Source organism: Saimiri boliviensis, chromosome 5, assembly GCF_048565385.1.
Source record: "Saimiri boliviensis isolate mSaiBol1 chromosome 5, mSaiBol1.pri, whole genome shotgun sequence".
NCBI lineage: Eukaryota > Metazoa > Chordata > Mammalia > Primates > Cebidae > Saimiri > Saimiri boliviensis.
Window position 1 is genome coordinate 42,910,429 of NC_133453.1, and position 16,261 is coordinate 42,926,689.

At 36.6% G+C, this 16,261-nt stretch overlaps 1 protein-coding gene across 6 annotated transcripts in view; it reads right to left on the reverse strand.

Moving 5' to 3' along the window:
- PLCL1 (phospholipase C like 1 (inactive)) overlaps window positions 1–16,261 on the reverse strand; it is a 364,459-nt gene that overhangs the window by 50,937 nt on the left and 297,261 nt on the right. For 5 of the 6 annotated variants that reach the window (XM_003925690.4, XM_074399310.1, XM_074399311.1 and 2 more), the window contains 2 exons: window positions 7,805–10,279; window positions 4,983–5,186 (listed from right to left, as the gene is read on the reverse strand). In XM_003925690.4, the coding sequence (XP_003925739.3) occupies window positions 4,983–5,186; window positions 7,805–10,279 (2,679 nt within the window). The remainder of the gene's footprint in view (window positions 1–4,982; window positions 5,187–7,804; window positions 10,280–16,261) is intronic. The other variant, XM_074399307.1, reaches the window with a different exon arrangement.

The following is a 16,261-nucleotide window of genomic DNA, read 5'->3' on the forward strand; positions in this document are numbered from 1 at the left end:
TCCTGGATTTGGTTTTTTCCCTTATTCATCCAAATCAGTTTTTATTAGTGGTCTGTGGTGGAGGAGTTAGACTGTATTTTCGTGGGAAGTTTCAAGCTTACATAAAAAGCGAATGGAAAATACAGAGAGTTCCCATCCTCTCGCTCCACCCTCAACCCCCAGTTTTCCATACTGTTTACATTTTGCCTTAATGTGGTATATTTACTACAACTGACAAGCCTAAAGTCCATAGCTGACATTAAGGTCGACGATTGGTGTTGTACATTCTATAGATTTTGACAAGTATATAATGACATGTATCTCCCATTACAGCATCATACAGATATCACAGTTTCACTCCCTTAAAAATCCTTTGTGCTGTACCAGTTCAGCCCTCCCTGCCCCACTCAAAGCCCCTGGCAAATAATAATCTTTTTTCTGTCTGCATGGTTTCGCCTTACTCTGTAAGTTTTTTAGCCAAATATAGGACAGAGAACAATTCAGCAAGGGTGGTGTCAGAGAGTATTTAATAATTTAAAAGGGGATTTAATAATTTATTATAAAACATATTCAATTATAGGATGGAAGCTATATGATTTTCATCAATAGATGCTTTCATTTATTTTTCCGTCAATGAACATTACTTGATAACATGCTGTGTGCCAACATTGTTTTGGGTGCTAGAGGTGACAGTAATGAATAGACAGAGTCTCTGACTTCATAAAGTTTACATTCAAGTTGAGGGATAAAAGAGGACAGAAATTAAAAACTTCAAACAAAGTATTTTTCAATACTACTAAGCAGGAAGATGGAAATAAAACATGGCTATGTGATAAAGGGATGTATGGGGACAGTAGTTAGGAAAAGCTTTTTTTTGTTGTTGTTATCCCTCCCCGACCTCCCCACTGTACCTTCCTTGTCCCCACCAACAGACCCCAGTGTGTGATGGATGCTCCCCTCCCTGTGTCCCTGTGTTCTCATTGTTCAACAGCCGCCTATAAGTGAGAACATGTGGCGTTTGATTTTCTGTTCTTGTGTCAGTTTGCTGAGAACTATGGTTTCCAGATTTACCCATGTCCCTACAAAGGACAAAAACTCATCATTTTTTATGGCTGCATAGTATTCCATGGTGTATATTGTGCCACATTTTCCTTGTCCAGTCTATGATTGATAGGCATTTGGGTTGGTTCCAGGTCTTTGCTATTGTAAACAGTGCTGCTATGAACATATGTGTGCATGTGTGCTTATAATAGAATGATTTATAATCATTTGGGTACATACCCAGTATTGGGATTGCTGGGTCAAATGGAATTTTTATTTCTATGTCCTTGAGGAAGCACCACACTGTCTTCCACAATGGTTGAACTAGTTTACACTCCCACCAGCAGTGTAAAAGTGTTCCTATTTCTCCCCATCCTCTCCAGCATCCAGAAATGCAAAATGATTTGCATTTCTCTAATAATCAGTGATGATGAGCATTTTTTCATGTTTGTTGGCCTCACATATGTCTTCTAAAGGCTTTTCTGAGAAAATGACATTTGAGCTAAGAATTAAGAGATAAGGAGGAATAAATTCTAGTATGTTCCATAGCACTGTAGTGACTATAATTAACTATAATATATTGTATATTTCCAAATAGCTAGAAGAGATGGTGGTGGTGGTATAGTGGTAAGTATAGTGCCTTGCAAAATAGCCAGAAGAGAGGACTTCAAATGTTCTCACCATTAAGAAATAAATGTTTGAGGTTACAGATATGCTAATTACTCTAATTTGATCATTACACATTGTATACATGTATGAAAATATCACACCATACCCATAAATATGTGCAAAGAAAGGCAATGTTGCTGGAAGAGGGTGAGTAAAATAGAGTGTTGGGGTGAAGCTGGAGAAGCAGATGAGACTGGAGAGGCAGGTGAGGTTGGGGAAGGCAGGTGAAGCTGGAGAGGCAGGTAGGCTAGGAAAGGCAGATGAGACCAGAGATTCAGGTGAGGCTGGGAGAAGCTGGTGAGGTTGAGAGAGGCACGTGGAACTAGAGAGGCGGGTGAGACAGGCAAGTGAGACTAGAGAGGCAGTTGAGTTTGGGAGTAGCAGGTGAGGCTGGAGAAGCAGGTGAGGTTAGGAGAAGCAGGTGAGGCTGGAGAAGCAAATGAGGTTGGGAGAGGCAGGTGAGGCTGGAAAGGTGGGTAAGGTTGAGAGATTTAGTGAGATTGGGTAAGGATGGAGAGGCAGGTGAGGTAGACAAGCAGGGCCAAATCATAAATGACCTTGTAAAGCCACAGTCAGGAGTTTCTGTTTTATTTTAATAGGAAGCCACTGCAGGATTTTAAGCCGGAAAGTAACTTAATTTGATCTGCGTTTTGATTTTACTTTATTTTTTTGAGATGTAGTCTAGCTCTGTCACCCAGGCTGGAGGGCAATGGCACAGTCTTGGCTCACTGCAACCTCTGCCTCAGGCTTCAAGCAATTTTCTTTCCTCAGCTTCCCACATATCTGGGACTACAGGTGCATGCCACTACACCTGGCTAATTTTTGTATTTTTAGTAGAGACAGAGTTTCACTATGTTGGCCAGGCTGGTCTCAAACTCCTGACCTTGTGATCCACCCACCTCACCCTCTCAAAGTGCAGGGATTACAGGTGTGAGCCACCACACCCAGCCCCTTGATCTGTTTTTAAATGTTCACTCTAGATCTGCAGAGATCTTGGAAGATCTCCTTAAAATTAACACAAGCAGTAATACACCAAGAGCATTAAAGATATCAACCAATACAATGCAAATCCTAGAATGTAAAAATGGTCTTTTAATTTCAAGGCCAATATTATCATTACATGTGTCTGTCCCTACCCACCCTTTTCCTCAAAATAAATACTCAACAGAGATCTCAATAGTGTTTTTAATCACTTCTGCATTCTACTGAGTTTACCAAGTGGTATAGGAATATTTACACTCAATTCCCTCCCAAAATGGTTTTCCACAGAGAACTGTAAATGAAAGACTTCATTTTAAGTATTTCTGCTTCCACTGTAGCCTTTTTTCTTTTTTTTTAATCTTTGGAAAACCATGCTCTGCCTGCAATTACAATTTGCATTTTAATAATACAGATGAGAAAAGGCTAATATTTCAGTTTTGGCTGCAGCAAATAAAACTGAAAAAAAAAAAAAAACAAAACAAAACAGGACACTATCAGACACTCGGGGATGTGAAATAGAAATTATCCAGCCCCAGACCAAGTATCCTTCCGCTTATTACAGGCCAGCTCTAGGGAGCTCCCTCACCATGAATGATTTTTCTTTCTTAGCTTAAAAGAGAAGTAGAGGAATAAGTGATTTCTACTGTCTGTCTCTATGGCAACTGGTACCCTAATTTCACCTCTTAGATGGAAATTATACCTATTCACTGAATAGCTTTCAGTCCCCATTTTTATGATAGAAAAATTGATTTCATGAAAAATGAGATACGGGTAATAGGTAAACTTTTCCCCTAGCAAACATGAAGTATAGTTTATAACAGGTATGGTCATTCATAAGCAGCACACGTCCTCTGGAACTTTTTCTTTTTCATTTATAGAATGTTTATGTCAAATGTCTTTCTTCTAGTTGTTTCTTAATGATAAAATATTATTCTTTTCTTCCTTAAGGTTTATTTTGTTCAATTATAAAATTAGTTGGGTTCACTATAGTTTGATGAATACAGAAAAAATATAGAAAAATATAAACAAGAAAATAAAATTCACTCTCATATAAAAACAATCACTATTAATAACCTGCTAGCATTTTAGGTGCATATACATAGACGTAATTTAAATCCTATTGCAAATTTTCTGTAGAACATTGTAAGGACTTCTCCATATCATTAAGTATTCTTCTAACACATGATTTTAATATCTTCAAAGGAATTGATAATATAGATTATTATATTTCACTTAGCTCATCTTTCTATGTCGATATTATTAACATAAATGTTTATGCATCTCTCTATTGGCTCAGAATAAATCCAAGAAAATGAACTCTATAGATCAAATTAATAAGCATTTTAAATTGTATTGCCAATCTCCAAGAAATATTATACACTTTATTTTTCCACTAGAGGTAGATGAATGAGAGTATCCATTTCCTTAAATTCTTGATCAGAAGTACTATTTTTAAAGAGAAAAAAATGTCAATTTAATGGTGAGGGGAATATCTTACTTCATTTTCTTAATTTCTAATTAAAAACTTATTTTAAGATTAAATGTTCTTAATTTTTCATTGTTATTGGGTCAGGGGGCAAGTGAATTTCCTGTTTACCTCTGTAGCAGACTATTGGTTGTCCTTTAATATCCATTCTCCCCTTATTTCTTAGTAACAGAAGAGATAAGATTTAGCATATAGCACCTTGAAATGGTATTTTCCTTTCTTTTTGCAATTAAGTGTGGTTATGTGTCAACTCCGAGCTTATATGATAAGCAAACATGATCTACTCTATTTCAGAGAAATGTCCTTAAAGGAAAAAGCTATGTCTTCCTTCTTTTCATCATTTCTGATGGTTGGAATGCAAATATTATGGCTGGAGCTCAGTACCCATTTCAGACCATGAGAATAAGGGGTACATTCTAGGGATTAGCTGAGAAGTACAGATTCCAGTTAAATTTTGTCTCAACCATCATAAGGCAGCACTGAGACATGTTTAATTCTCATAGGTTCACAATTAAATGGTAATATTGCAGTCTAAAGTCATTTAGATGATGGATGTACCTATTTCTGAGGGTTTGTTTAATAATTCATTTTTTGCTGAAGCAGAACTTTTCCACTGATAACTTGTGGAGCTCCAGGTTCAAGTCATTTTCTCAGAGGGCTCCGCTGAGACTTGGCGGAAGCTGAATGGGCCGGCTCTGCATGCTACCTCCAATCCATGTCTCAAAGGTAGTCACTATGTGTTATTCACTGGAGTTCCACAAAAGAGTCCCTGCCATTTGTGATTTCACACACACACAGATAAAAATATGGAGTCACAATTTCCTACCAGATCATAAGCAGCCAGCATCTTTTTCTGCACATCTGGAATTGCACCCAGAGGCTCCAGGTAAGGAAAGCTGTCTTTCATCACAAGTGAGACTGAAGGAGTATTGTCACTGGTGATGAGCCGAGATGACAGTGTTAACAGGCACTGCTTCAGACTAGCAATTGGAGGGAGTCCACATAGTTCCTTAATAGACACGATTGCATTCTGTGAGGGAGAAACATGGAATCACACTTCTGACCACCTGACACATCACCCCCAGCACTTCCAGGTTTACAGAAAAGTATATTCATTTTTAAAGGATAGTACAGAGAGCTAATTCATGATTACACTTCAATCGTTCTCAGTTTCCAGCAGTCACCACAGACATGCCATGAAAGCAAAGCAGACTGGGACACGAGGCCATGAAGTGCTTTTCAAAGCAGAGCACTAGGGTATTCACACAACTAAGTACTGGCTGATCATGAATGTCAGGTTTTATTTGTATCATGGTGATCAGGAAAACATAAAGCTAGGGGTTGTATCCTGGAATGCATTTCGCTTGGGTTTTTTCCCTCAAGGTAGCAGGATGCTACTGCTTACCACCCTCCTTCTGACTAATCAATGGCATTCCTTTGTCACATCATCAGGAAGGCACCTACCTGACAGACACACACACATATAGAGCTACATTTGCCCATGTTAGTCTTCAAAAAATTCATTTGAAATAGAAATCATGACTATTTTACATTTTACCAGCAGTGAACAGTACCTAACTTATTATGTGTCTCATGAATTTCATAATTCACACAATGATCACCTTCATTTTTCTACTGATTAGACTCCAAATAATCCTTAACCCCAAAGACTTTATGTTAAGATGATATGAACTATCAGTGCTACCTGGATACACTTTATAACCAACTCTCCTTTTATATAATATAAAATATGCAAAGTACATATTTCAAGAATTATATAAAATATGTAAAGTCTAATCTATAAAGTGTAGAAATGATTTATAACTAATCTAACATAGGGATTTATAATAGTACTAGAATTATCTCAGAAAAAGTTACATAGAATATGCTGATACTTGGACTCTTTTTTAAATGGTGGGTAAGGCAACCCACCACAAGTATTTAACTGTGTCATGGGTTTGTGGTTCTGCATCACTTGAATAATTATGGTCATAGATTTTGGTACTAGGCAATCCTAGGTTTATTTTCTTTAATTTTTAACTTTTGTAGGTACATAGTAGATACATATTTATGGGGTACATGAGATGTTTTGATACAAGCATGCAATGTGAAATAAGCACATCATGAAGAATGGGGTATGCATCCCCTCAAGCATTTGTCCATTGAGTTGCAAACAATCCAGTTAGACTCTTTAAGTTATTCTAAAATGTACAGTTATTATTAACTATAGTGACCCTGTTGTTCTATTAAATACTGGCAGTCCTGGATTAAAAGGCTAACATGGCTATTTTTTTACTTGCAATATTTGAGAAATGCATTAACCTTTTCAAGTTTATTCTCTATATTGAAAACAGGGTTTTTTGGCAAGGATTATTATAAACACATCAGCTAAAGAAATAGATAAAGTGAATTGAATAATATTCACTCTGCACTTTGCAGGTACTCAGTAAATATCTGTTGTTGCTTGCATCTCAATAACACTAGCCTAGTAAGTATATTAAGTAGGGTTTTTTTTAAGTTTACAACTGTCTCAGATTATAATCTGCATTAATGAAGGCAAGTAAACTTAGCATTGAATTTCTAAATGTTGAGGCCAGGCAATTTCCATATACTCTAATTTTACTCTCATAATAATTTTGTGATAAGTATAACTAGTTTTCTTACCTTATGGAGAATATTGATGATCAGAGACCCGAAATAATTTGCCCAAGATAGCACAGGAGTAGATGTGATCCAGAACTTATGTTCTTTCAACTAAATCACATTTCTAAGACAAGGTTAAATATTTTTCAACAAGTTTAATGCTGATTTTTTTGTTTAGTTTTACTTGTTCTTATGGGGAGTAATTTATTATTGTTGTCATTATGCATAATTTAAAACTTAAAAATAACCTAATGGGCATCACACTTGTTTTATATGACTTCAAGTTCTCTTTCATGTTCATATCTGCAAATATTTTATATATACACTGGTAATTAGTATGTGTGTGTTATACATTTTGTATATATTACACACATATATTGTACATTCTACTTTACTCCCATTGTTTCAGATGCACATTTCCATATATCAATTCTGTTTTGTACTAGAATATATGCATGGATATACAGCATTTTGCTACATCTTAGTTCAGTCCAAAGTTAACCTAGCATTCACAATTAGAAACATAAAATATATCTGTTTTATCACAGACAATACTGAACTTGGTTCAATGGTACACAGATTTACATATCTTTCTTTCTTTTCTTATTTTGAGAGAGGGTCTTGGTCTGTTGTTGCCCAGGCTGGAATGCACTGTGCAATCACAGCTCACTGCATCCTTGACCTCCCAGGCTCAAGTAATCCTCCCACTTCAGCCTCCTGGATAGCTAGGACTACAAGTGTATACCACCACACCTGGCTGATTTTTGGGTTTTTTTTTAGAGACAGACAGGGTTTCACCATGTTTCTCAGGCTGGCCTCGAACTCCTGGCCTCAAGTGATCCATCTGCCTCAGCCTCCCAAAGTTCTGGGATTACATGCGTAATCCACTGCACTCAGCCTTAAACAATCTTTCCGGAAAAATTTTGCAAATCAGATAATTAATAAAACATTAGAAAGGTAGGAATAGGCAGGGAAGGGAAGGAGAGTGTGGGATTTTTCTCCTACCTGCATATTTTCTCTCATATCTATGGCTTCTCGTAATGGATGAACTGCTATTTTAAAGATGTCATCAATGGTTTTAAGACCGATATTCCTGAGCATAGTATATTCCCGAACTTTCTTCCCCATTCTCACTGAAAGACTGCGCTTCTGTGCCTTTCCTCCTCCACTTCGATTAGTTATTGCTATGTGGACGAAAAGGGTTACGTGTTCCATGATGTCACCCACAAAAGAGCGCAGGGGAACATGCCGATATCCAGGCTGCAGACATTCAAATGGTATCGTATATTGCCCTATAAACTCATCCCCAATGTAGTCATCATCCAGAACAACAAAACGGATCATGGCCAGCTCAGGTAGGTTTACTTGGAACTCAAAAGTTTCATCAAAAATAGGATTATCACTATTTTGCTGTACAGTTTTAGTTCTTTGTTCTGAACAATCCGCTGGAATTCCATGTATTTCTATACAAACATAGGGATCTATGACATCCCCTTTGGCACAAGCTCCCTTGGGCTTTGGGAAATTCTGACCACTGATGATCTTGATATGAAGAGCTAGAGGAGACACCCCAGGTACAATGCCCTTTGTATTTGCACTGAAGTAAGAAACTTCATCTCGCATGATAGATGGCCTTAGAACATAACCACATCCCCCATTTTGAAGAAACCAGCCCGTGTGAAGGTCCATCATTGGACCCGGAGTCTGAAAATTCATTGCTACAATTTGACAGCCACAATTCCAAAAGTCCTGTGGATTCAAGTTACTGGAATCGATCCTCATGGCACTTGGATAGATTCTTGATAAGAACTTCTTATTATAATTAACAAAATCCTCTGGGTACTCATTTGCAATGCGGCTGGCCTCTGTTTCACTAAATGAGCAAATTTCCCAATAGTTTTGGCTTTTCATAGATAGTTCAAAATCCCTGTACTGAACAGATTTACAAATAGATACCAAATCAGAGAGCTCCCTACAGAGCCGGATTTGTTTCTGCTCACCATTGTAATCTACCGACATCCTTCGAGACATTTCGGCTTCTTCATCTTCATCTGTTACTTCTCCTTCTAACACATCTGGATCAGAAGGCAACTTCTTTCCTTTCACAATGATCATTCTTTTTAATTTTTCTGGTGATGGGAGGTAGGATTCTGAGGGCAAAGGTGCTTCGGTATAGAGCTTATTGCCAAAGACCTTTTTCATCTGTTGAACCATTACCTTCTGCTGCGGCAGGGAGCAGTGATTTCCTAAACAAAGAATGAGTGGGTATTCAGAAGCAATGAAGGCAAATTTATTTATTACCTCTATGACACTTCGAAAGGAGACATGTGTTGTCATGTTGTTTCGATTACAAAGGATTGGTTCGTTATCTGAACCATCACTTACATCAAGTTCAATGCTTCGACAGCCCATTTTCAAAGCTCTCACATACCCATTGATGTCAGCTGGTCCCCTGAACTGGTCTTCTATTAAATAGGTGTTATGAGAGGCATTGATATAGTAGTGAGATAATGGCTGGGTCATATCTTGGGCAACCTTTTTTTGCTCAGGATCAAAAATTTCACATTCTGATGACAACAAATACTGGGTAAATCCATCAATTGCAAGAAACCCTTTTTGGCGTCCCTCTTCAGAAAGTTCGTATCTCTTTATGATGTCTAAGCAAATATCCTCAGTGATATGAGCGACTCCTTGCTCAGCTTCTAAAAAGAGCATAAGATCATTGGCATCCAGATATTCTTTGTTTTTAGATATCTGTACAAGTAAGAAATACACTTCTGGCCTGGTGCAAAGTTCACAAAATGCTTCACAAAATTCCTCTTCAGTCACACGAGTGGTTAGTTTTTCTTTGCTCTTCTGGATTTCTTTAAACTTTAACCTGATCTTGGTTTCCTTCAAAGTAGGGTTCAGTTGTTTTATTAACTCTACAGAGGTGTCTTCCAACATAATCCCATTCCCATCAACGTCTGCTGCTTCAAACACTGTTTTCAACCACATGAACCGTGGAGTGTTCTGGTTGCCCTCCATAAAATCAAGAGGCTGCTTGCTTCGAGAAACCAGGTACCGTAACCCAGACACCCAGATGTTTGCCACATCTGCTGAATTGGCAACTAGATCCAGAGACTCATAGTTTTCCCCATGGAGTATGGAAAAGGCACAGTCCTCACAGATCTGGTCAGCAAGGCCATTGTTTCTAAATGTCTCCGTATTTTTCCCCAGTCTGATCTCTTTTATGGCAGAAATATCAAGCTTAGCTTTCTCGAGGTCTTTCTTAGAAGGTTCCCAGCGAAGAGCTTGGAGGTCTGTGTCCAGAGTGAAAAAACGGTTGTAAATGCGAGAATTTGGCCGGACTTTCTTCAGCTCACAGCCAGCTTGCATGAAGCTGATGCAGTCATTTGCACTGCTAATTTTCTTTTCTGATGGCATGCTGCTGAAAGACACGGTTTTCTTTCTTCCACCACATTTTTGGTTTGAAGGATCCTGTAAAATAATTTGAAATGAATGAATCCATTTCTGTTAGAAAACAGACAAATTCAGTAACACTGTATGAAATCTTCGAACTTCAATTCACATATTGTGATTATTTGAACAGAAGCTAGCCTAAAATTTACCTTTTCACTCTTTCAGAAATGAGAAATTGCTAAGAAAGTTGAAATTATCAGATTCAGGAAAAAACTTATTTTTCAAGTGCCTGTGTGGTCTCTGAAAAGACATCAAGTATTAAGTACAAATCACTCTAATTTGCTCATTAAAGTAGATTTCTTAGGAACCTCATACTGGTGCCTCAACTACGTAGCTCAACTCCCAACAGATATGTAAAAGAAATAAAGCTGTATTTCTTTTTAAAGGTTTCCTCATTTATACTTTGCAACCTTTTAAAGAGGTCTCTCTTAAAGTTGATTTAAATAAAAGGTTTTACCTTAACATACTTTGTATCACAAAGCACTTAACAGCTTAACTAGAAATCACTTTCTTTTTCTCAAACTATCTTGAAGTGTCTTGAAAGTCAAATTGAGAGCTAACAATAGCCAGTGGTTCTCATTTGAGCACATCTTCAGACTGAGGTAAACTATTCGAATTAACATTATAGGAATTCAAACCTGCATTTCAGTGTAATGTTATTAGCAGACACAGCTTAAACCAAACAGAATTATGAATGGCTCTACTAGCTTTTTAAGGTTCTTCCAGTATAAGTTACATTTCAAAGCCCTTTGTCAGAGATTTTACAGGGAACACTTGCACCTTGCAAATGCCATTTCTGGAAGTGTTTTTGGATCGTAGTGTTATAGAATCCCAGTTTCCTCAGCCCATTTCACCCTTGTGTGACCAACAGGGCATCAAACTTCACCAGTTCAGATGAGGGTATCTTAATCAGGTTTATTATTTTTTTGAGGCTGTTTCCTTCTTGATTGCATGTAGGCCTTCTCACCCATCATCCTTCCTAAAGTACAGTTCCAGTCGTCCGAATACTCATGAAATGATAGATTTCACTTCATTCTTGGACTGTCCACTGTGTCTATCATTCCCAATTCATTTATACTGAATATCTGACTGATATCACTTAAATTGGATATTTCTTTATACAAGTCTCTGTTCTGACCACAGATTCAATTAATGATGCTCCCAACCACATCCCAATTCACATGACTGTCCCAGGAACAAATTTTCCAAAAGCACAGTAATGCATGTTTACCATGCCCAGTTTTATAAGCATACCAAAGAGTCACCAAAATGTAGAGTGCAAAGTACCTTGTTTGTCCTTGGACCAAAAATAACTTTTTTTTTTTTTTAGTCAGAATATTGCTTTGTCACCCAGGCTGGAGTGCAGTGGCATGATCTCAGTGCACTGCAACCTCCGCCTTGAAAGTTCAAGCAATTCTCCTGCCTCAGCCTCCTGAGTAGCTGGGATTACAGGCACATGCCACCATGTTCTTGAGTTGTAATTATTCCACTCCCTAAATATTGACCTTGAGTGAGTCATTTAACCTCTCTCAATCTTAATTTCTGATAGGAATTAGTAATCTTTGTACATAACAAGGTGTCATTGTGAGACTCAAAAGACAAAATGTACGTGACAATTTTTATAAACTGTAAGCGCTTGGAAGGTTATGCTTTTCACAGGAAGAGGAACATTGCCTTAAATACCCAGTAACTGTAGGACTATGAGTAGGTACTGAACAGGATATTGGGTGTTACACAGAAGTTAATTCATTCCTGACTTCTGAACATTTCAGGAAAATCTTCAGTGATAAATTGAAAATAATTTTAAAACGATCACATGAGATGACTATTTCAAATACTGAAAAGTATAACCAAAGTAGTCTGAGCCGTATGCTTCATTGGAAATCTTTTAATACAGGGTAGAATATCTTCTCTGGGGCTTCAATTCATTGGTCATACCTATAATAAGCTTGCCTATCCTATGATTCAGAAAAGAAAAGACAAGATAATTTATTATTCAATTGACTAAAATCCTGCCCATGAAAAGGAAACAAAATTTGCTTTAGTTATGAGATGTTGGTAGGATGATTCATTAACTCCAATATATATCAGATCTTCAAGTGACAAAGATATAAATTATCCAGTTTAGATTACAGAATATTGCCTGTTGGGGCCCTGGCATTTAACAACTTAGCTCCTGCTAAGTTGTTAAACAGAGTTGCTATTTTTAATTATCCCATAGTGGTCAATTTCCTCATCCTTAAGTTAAAAAACATCTATAAATCTTCAGCTATTTATAGACAGATGCTCTTAGAACACATTTAAATTTGTCACAACCCACATGCTCAGAAATATCAGATGTTTGTGTGTATTTTTCCACACCATCAAGGCAAGCACCTAATGGCATTGCTGAGACGGGATTAAACTACCAAGTAAAATGAAGATGAAAACTGTGAATTGTGATGGTAAATGAGACTGTGACTCAGCTTTTAAAGCTAACCATTTGACTTGCCTTTTAAGCTAATGAGAGCTTTCACATTACAAATGATTTTTATATAAGCAGCTATGTTCCAAATAGAATTGTTGTCAGCAGAGTGATAAAATCTCTAATAGGTTCTAACAAATATTAAATGGGAAATTAACGCTACTCTAAATGAATGTATATGGTTCCTATACCCCATGTATGACATTATATTAGCCTTATCCACAGTCTATCGCTCTGCTACTTGAGCCACTGTTTATTTGTAAGAACAAAACCACTCTTGTCAGAATAGCTTTCTCTTATAAGGCTCTCCTCTGCAATATCTCCTTAAGTCAAGACATTCCCTCCTAGAATGATGAGCCTTCAAGAAATATATGTTTTATATCTAGCTGGCAAAAGAATCCACCTGCCTCATAATGCTTATTTCTTGCTTTGTCCTACAATTCCTACATGATTATAAAACATACATCAAAATCCCACCTAAAACTTGGAACCAGTCAAAAGATACGATTCTTAGGTTCTCATCTCACAAAGGACAGAATCCAAAGTCATTACAAGTCTCCAAATGAGTTGAAACTTGACCAGAGCATGTGTGAATGAACAATTAGCTTGTCTGTTGATGACTACAGCCAAGGTTATGCACATTCAAAATACACTGGAAAAGGTTCAGGACTCTGATATTTCTCCAGTTCTGCCACAGGAAAGGAAAATGTCTGAATTCAGAGCAATCCAGCTGTTCTTTCAATAGCCACACTATTCGTTGGCTCTGACAGGTTGGGAGGAAGGGAGATGGAAATGGTGCTTCAGTGGACAGGAAGGATGGACGACTCCAAATCTCCTTCTAAGCTTCTTCACCACCAGAGTCCTACACCCCTATATCTGTATTCCCTCAAGAAGATCTTGGCAAATTGGTGGTGGGAAAGAAGGACTATTAAGGTAAACAAACGAGAAAACATTGAAGGTTGGGTATCAGTTTTCCTTCTTGGTAAATACAAAAAATAATTATGATGATGATGATGATTGAATGAGAGTCAATTCAATTCACTACACACCTAACACAATTCAACTATATGCTTAAAAATAAACAGTAAACTTTATTTTATATATGTATTGGGAAGATGGCACTTTCCAAAAGAAACCAAGTTTATTATCAGTTCAGATGTGCTCCAGCCAATGTCTAGCTCATTAGAGTTAAATGATTCCAATGACCATAATACCATCTTTCCAGGAGATTTTTATAAACTACAAGGTCTTTCAGTTTATTTCAAAGCTAACTCTCCTCACACAGGAATTAAGGCAAGAGGCTGAAGTACTAACACACCCTCCACCTGACTCCCCCAAAGTTTCTCCTAGAGCAGCTTACAACAAAAGCTTTAAATGCATTAAGATAAATAGTGCTTTGTCATGCCTTTGTCCCCTAAATTAAAGCTTGACCTTATATTGTAGTTGAGGCCAAGAATTAGTCAGACATTGAACTCAGTCCTTTCCACTTCCTAACATTCTATGCATCAGCCTCCAAATTATCACTTCTCAGGAAGGGAATCACATTTAGGTAAGTTAAATTTTTTAAAAAATTGGGTTTATATGGTCTCTGAACATTTCTAAATAATACTTCACACTTTGGATTACTGTCTTTTGAAATTAAGCAATACCTTACAAAGGATTCAATCATCAGAATCAAGAAGAGTCTCATGAACTAGTAAAGCAATAGACAAATATTTTACTCTTTTGTTAAAACAACGCAAGACTGATTTACCTATGAGCACTGTTTCTAATATATTTCTATCATAAAGATAATTTCTATCTAATCTTATGCTATAAGGTCTGATTTCTAAACTTAGAAATCATTTCAAAATAAAAGGGAAAATGGCCAAATTTCTTTTTAATGTTTTAATTATTTTCTACAACAGTAGCTTACCTGCCACTGTTAGGAATGATAGGACATCAATCATGCTTAAATGAGACTCTGCACAACAGTAAAAGATTTTCAGCTTCCTTAATATATTTTATTAAACTAAAACTGGAAACAAAGTTCATATAAACCAAATTAACAAACAGGTTTCCATAAATTTCCACTGACATTTGCTTTCCCTAAGCCCAGTAAGACTAGCTATACTGCAAGTTCCTTAACCAAAATAAAACAAACAAAATCATTTTTCTTAAAAGCACATTGATAAGGTCCAAAACAACTCTACTTATTCAATGCAAGTTTTGGGTCTCAATCATGAAAATATTGAATTATTTCAATGTAATTTTAGGAAAAAGTATACTGAAATAGCACAAAAAATGTGAATGTACTTAATGCTTATACACTTAAAAATGGTTATGTACTTAAGTATACTTATACACTTAAAAATCATTAAATTGTAACTTTTATGTTATGTATATTTTAACATACAGGGGAAAAAATGCATACCGAAGCATTGTACGAAAATTTAAAAGTGAGTAAAGGAAACATCAAGCCCAAGCTTCCCTGTCTTTGACCTGATTAATATGTTTAAACATCTAATTATATCATCACATATATTTTTTGGTGTTTTGGCAAGTTGTTTTTAAACAAACAGTTCTAAAATGATTCTTTGTTAGAACACATTTACACAACTCTAAAGACTAGAAATCAAAACACCAGTTGTCAAACTGTGATGAGAAGGAATCTTTGTTGCATAACACTGAAGTCCAGCTACATGGTGTAAGGGAAGGAAAGATTTATATTTCACAAGTGTTCTTAAGAAATTAGTAAAAAAATTTAATAGATTATACTAAAAGATAAGCATATAGGCACATGGGTTTGATTTTCACCATAGGGAACCTATCTCTTCTTATATACCACCTATAGACTATAAAAAGATGCTATTTCTTCTGGTTTTATGAAGTTCCAAGAAAACATGAGAAACAAAAATTTGGCTGATACATGAAATTCTCAAAGGATTGTAGACAATATACAGTCTAGAATCCAGATAAGCTCCAACCTTGGATACTGAGAGGCCTCTGGTCTTACTCTTCATTTATTCATTTGACAAACAAGAATAGGTACCTACTCTGTGATAGAAGCTAGCACATTACAGAGTTTAGAGGAAACTGATAAGGCTTCATTTTTATCTTAGATGTATCACTCTGCATATGTGATAAAGGGCTTTGATATGGACAAAACTAAAGATGGTACAGTAGGTGACCACTTCATTCAGCATTACAATAAAGAGATGGTGATGGCCTGCAGTTGATTCCTAATAAAAAGGATGAAGAAGAGTGGGAAATATCAAGAAACATGAGATGAAACAAGAACTTCTTGACTTGGTAGAGGAAGACTTCTAGGTTTTTGTTTTGAGTGAGAAGTGAAAGAAAACTTTACGAAATGTGATATGAAATATCAGGGAATGTGAAGTTGAAGCAGAAATTAAGTTTACTTTGGGCCATGGTGGTTTTTAGATGACTATCAGCCATCTAGGTAGGTGAAGGTGTCCAGTGGAAAGTTGGATATATGAATCAAGCCTCCAGAGAGAAGTCTGGGCTACAGTTTCAGTGTTGGAAATTATAGCTGT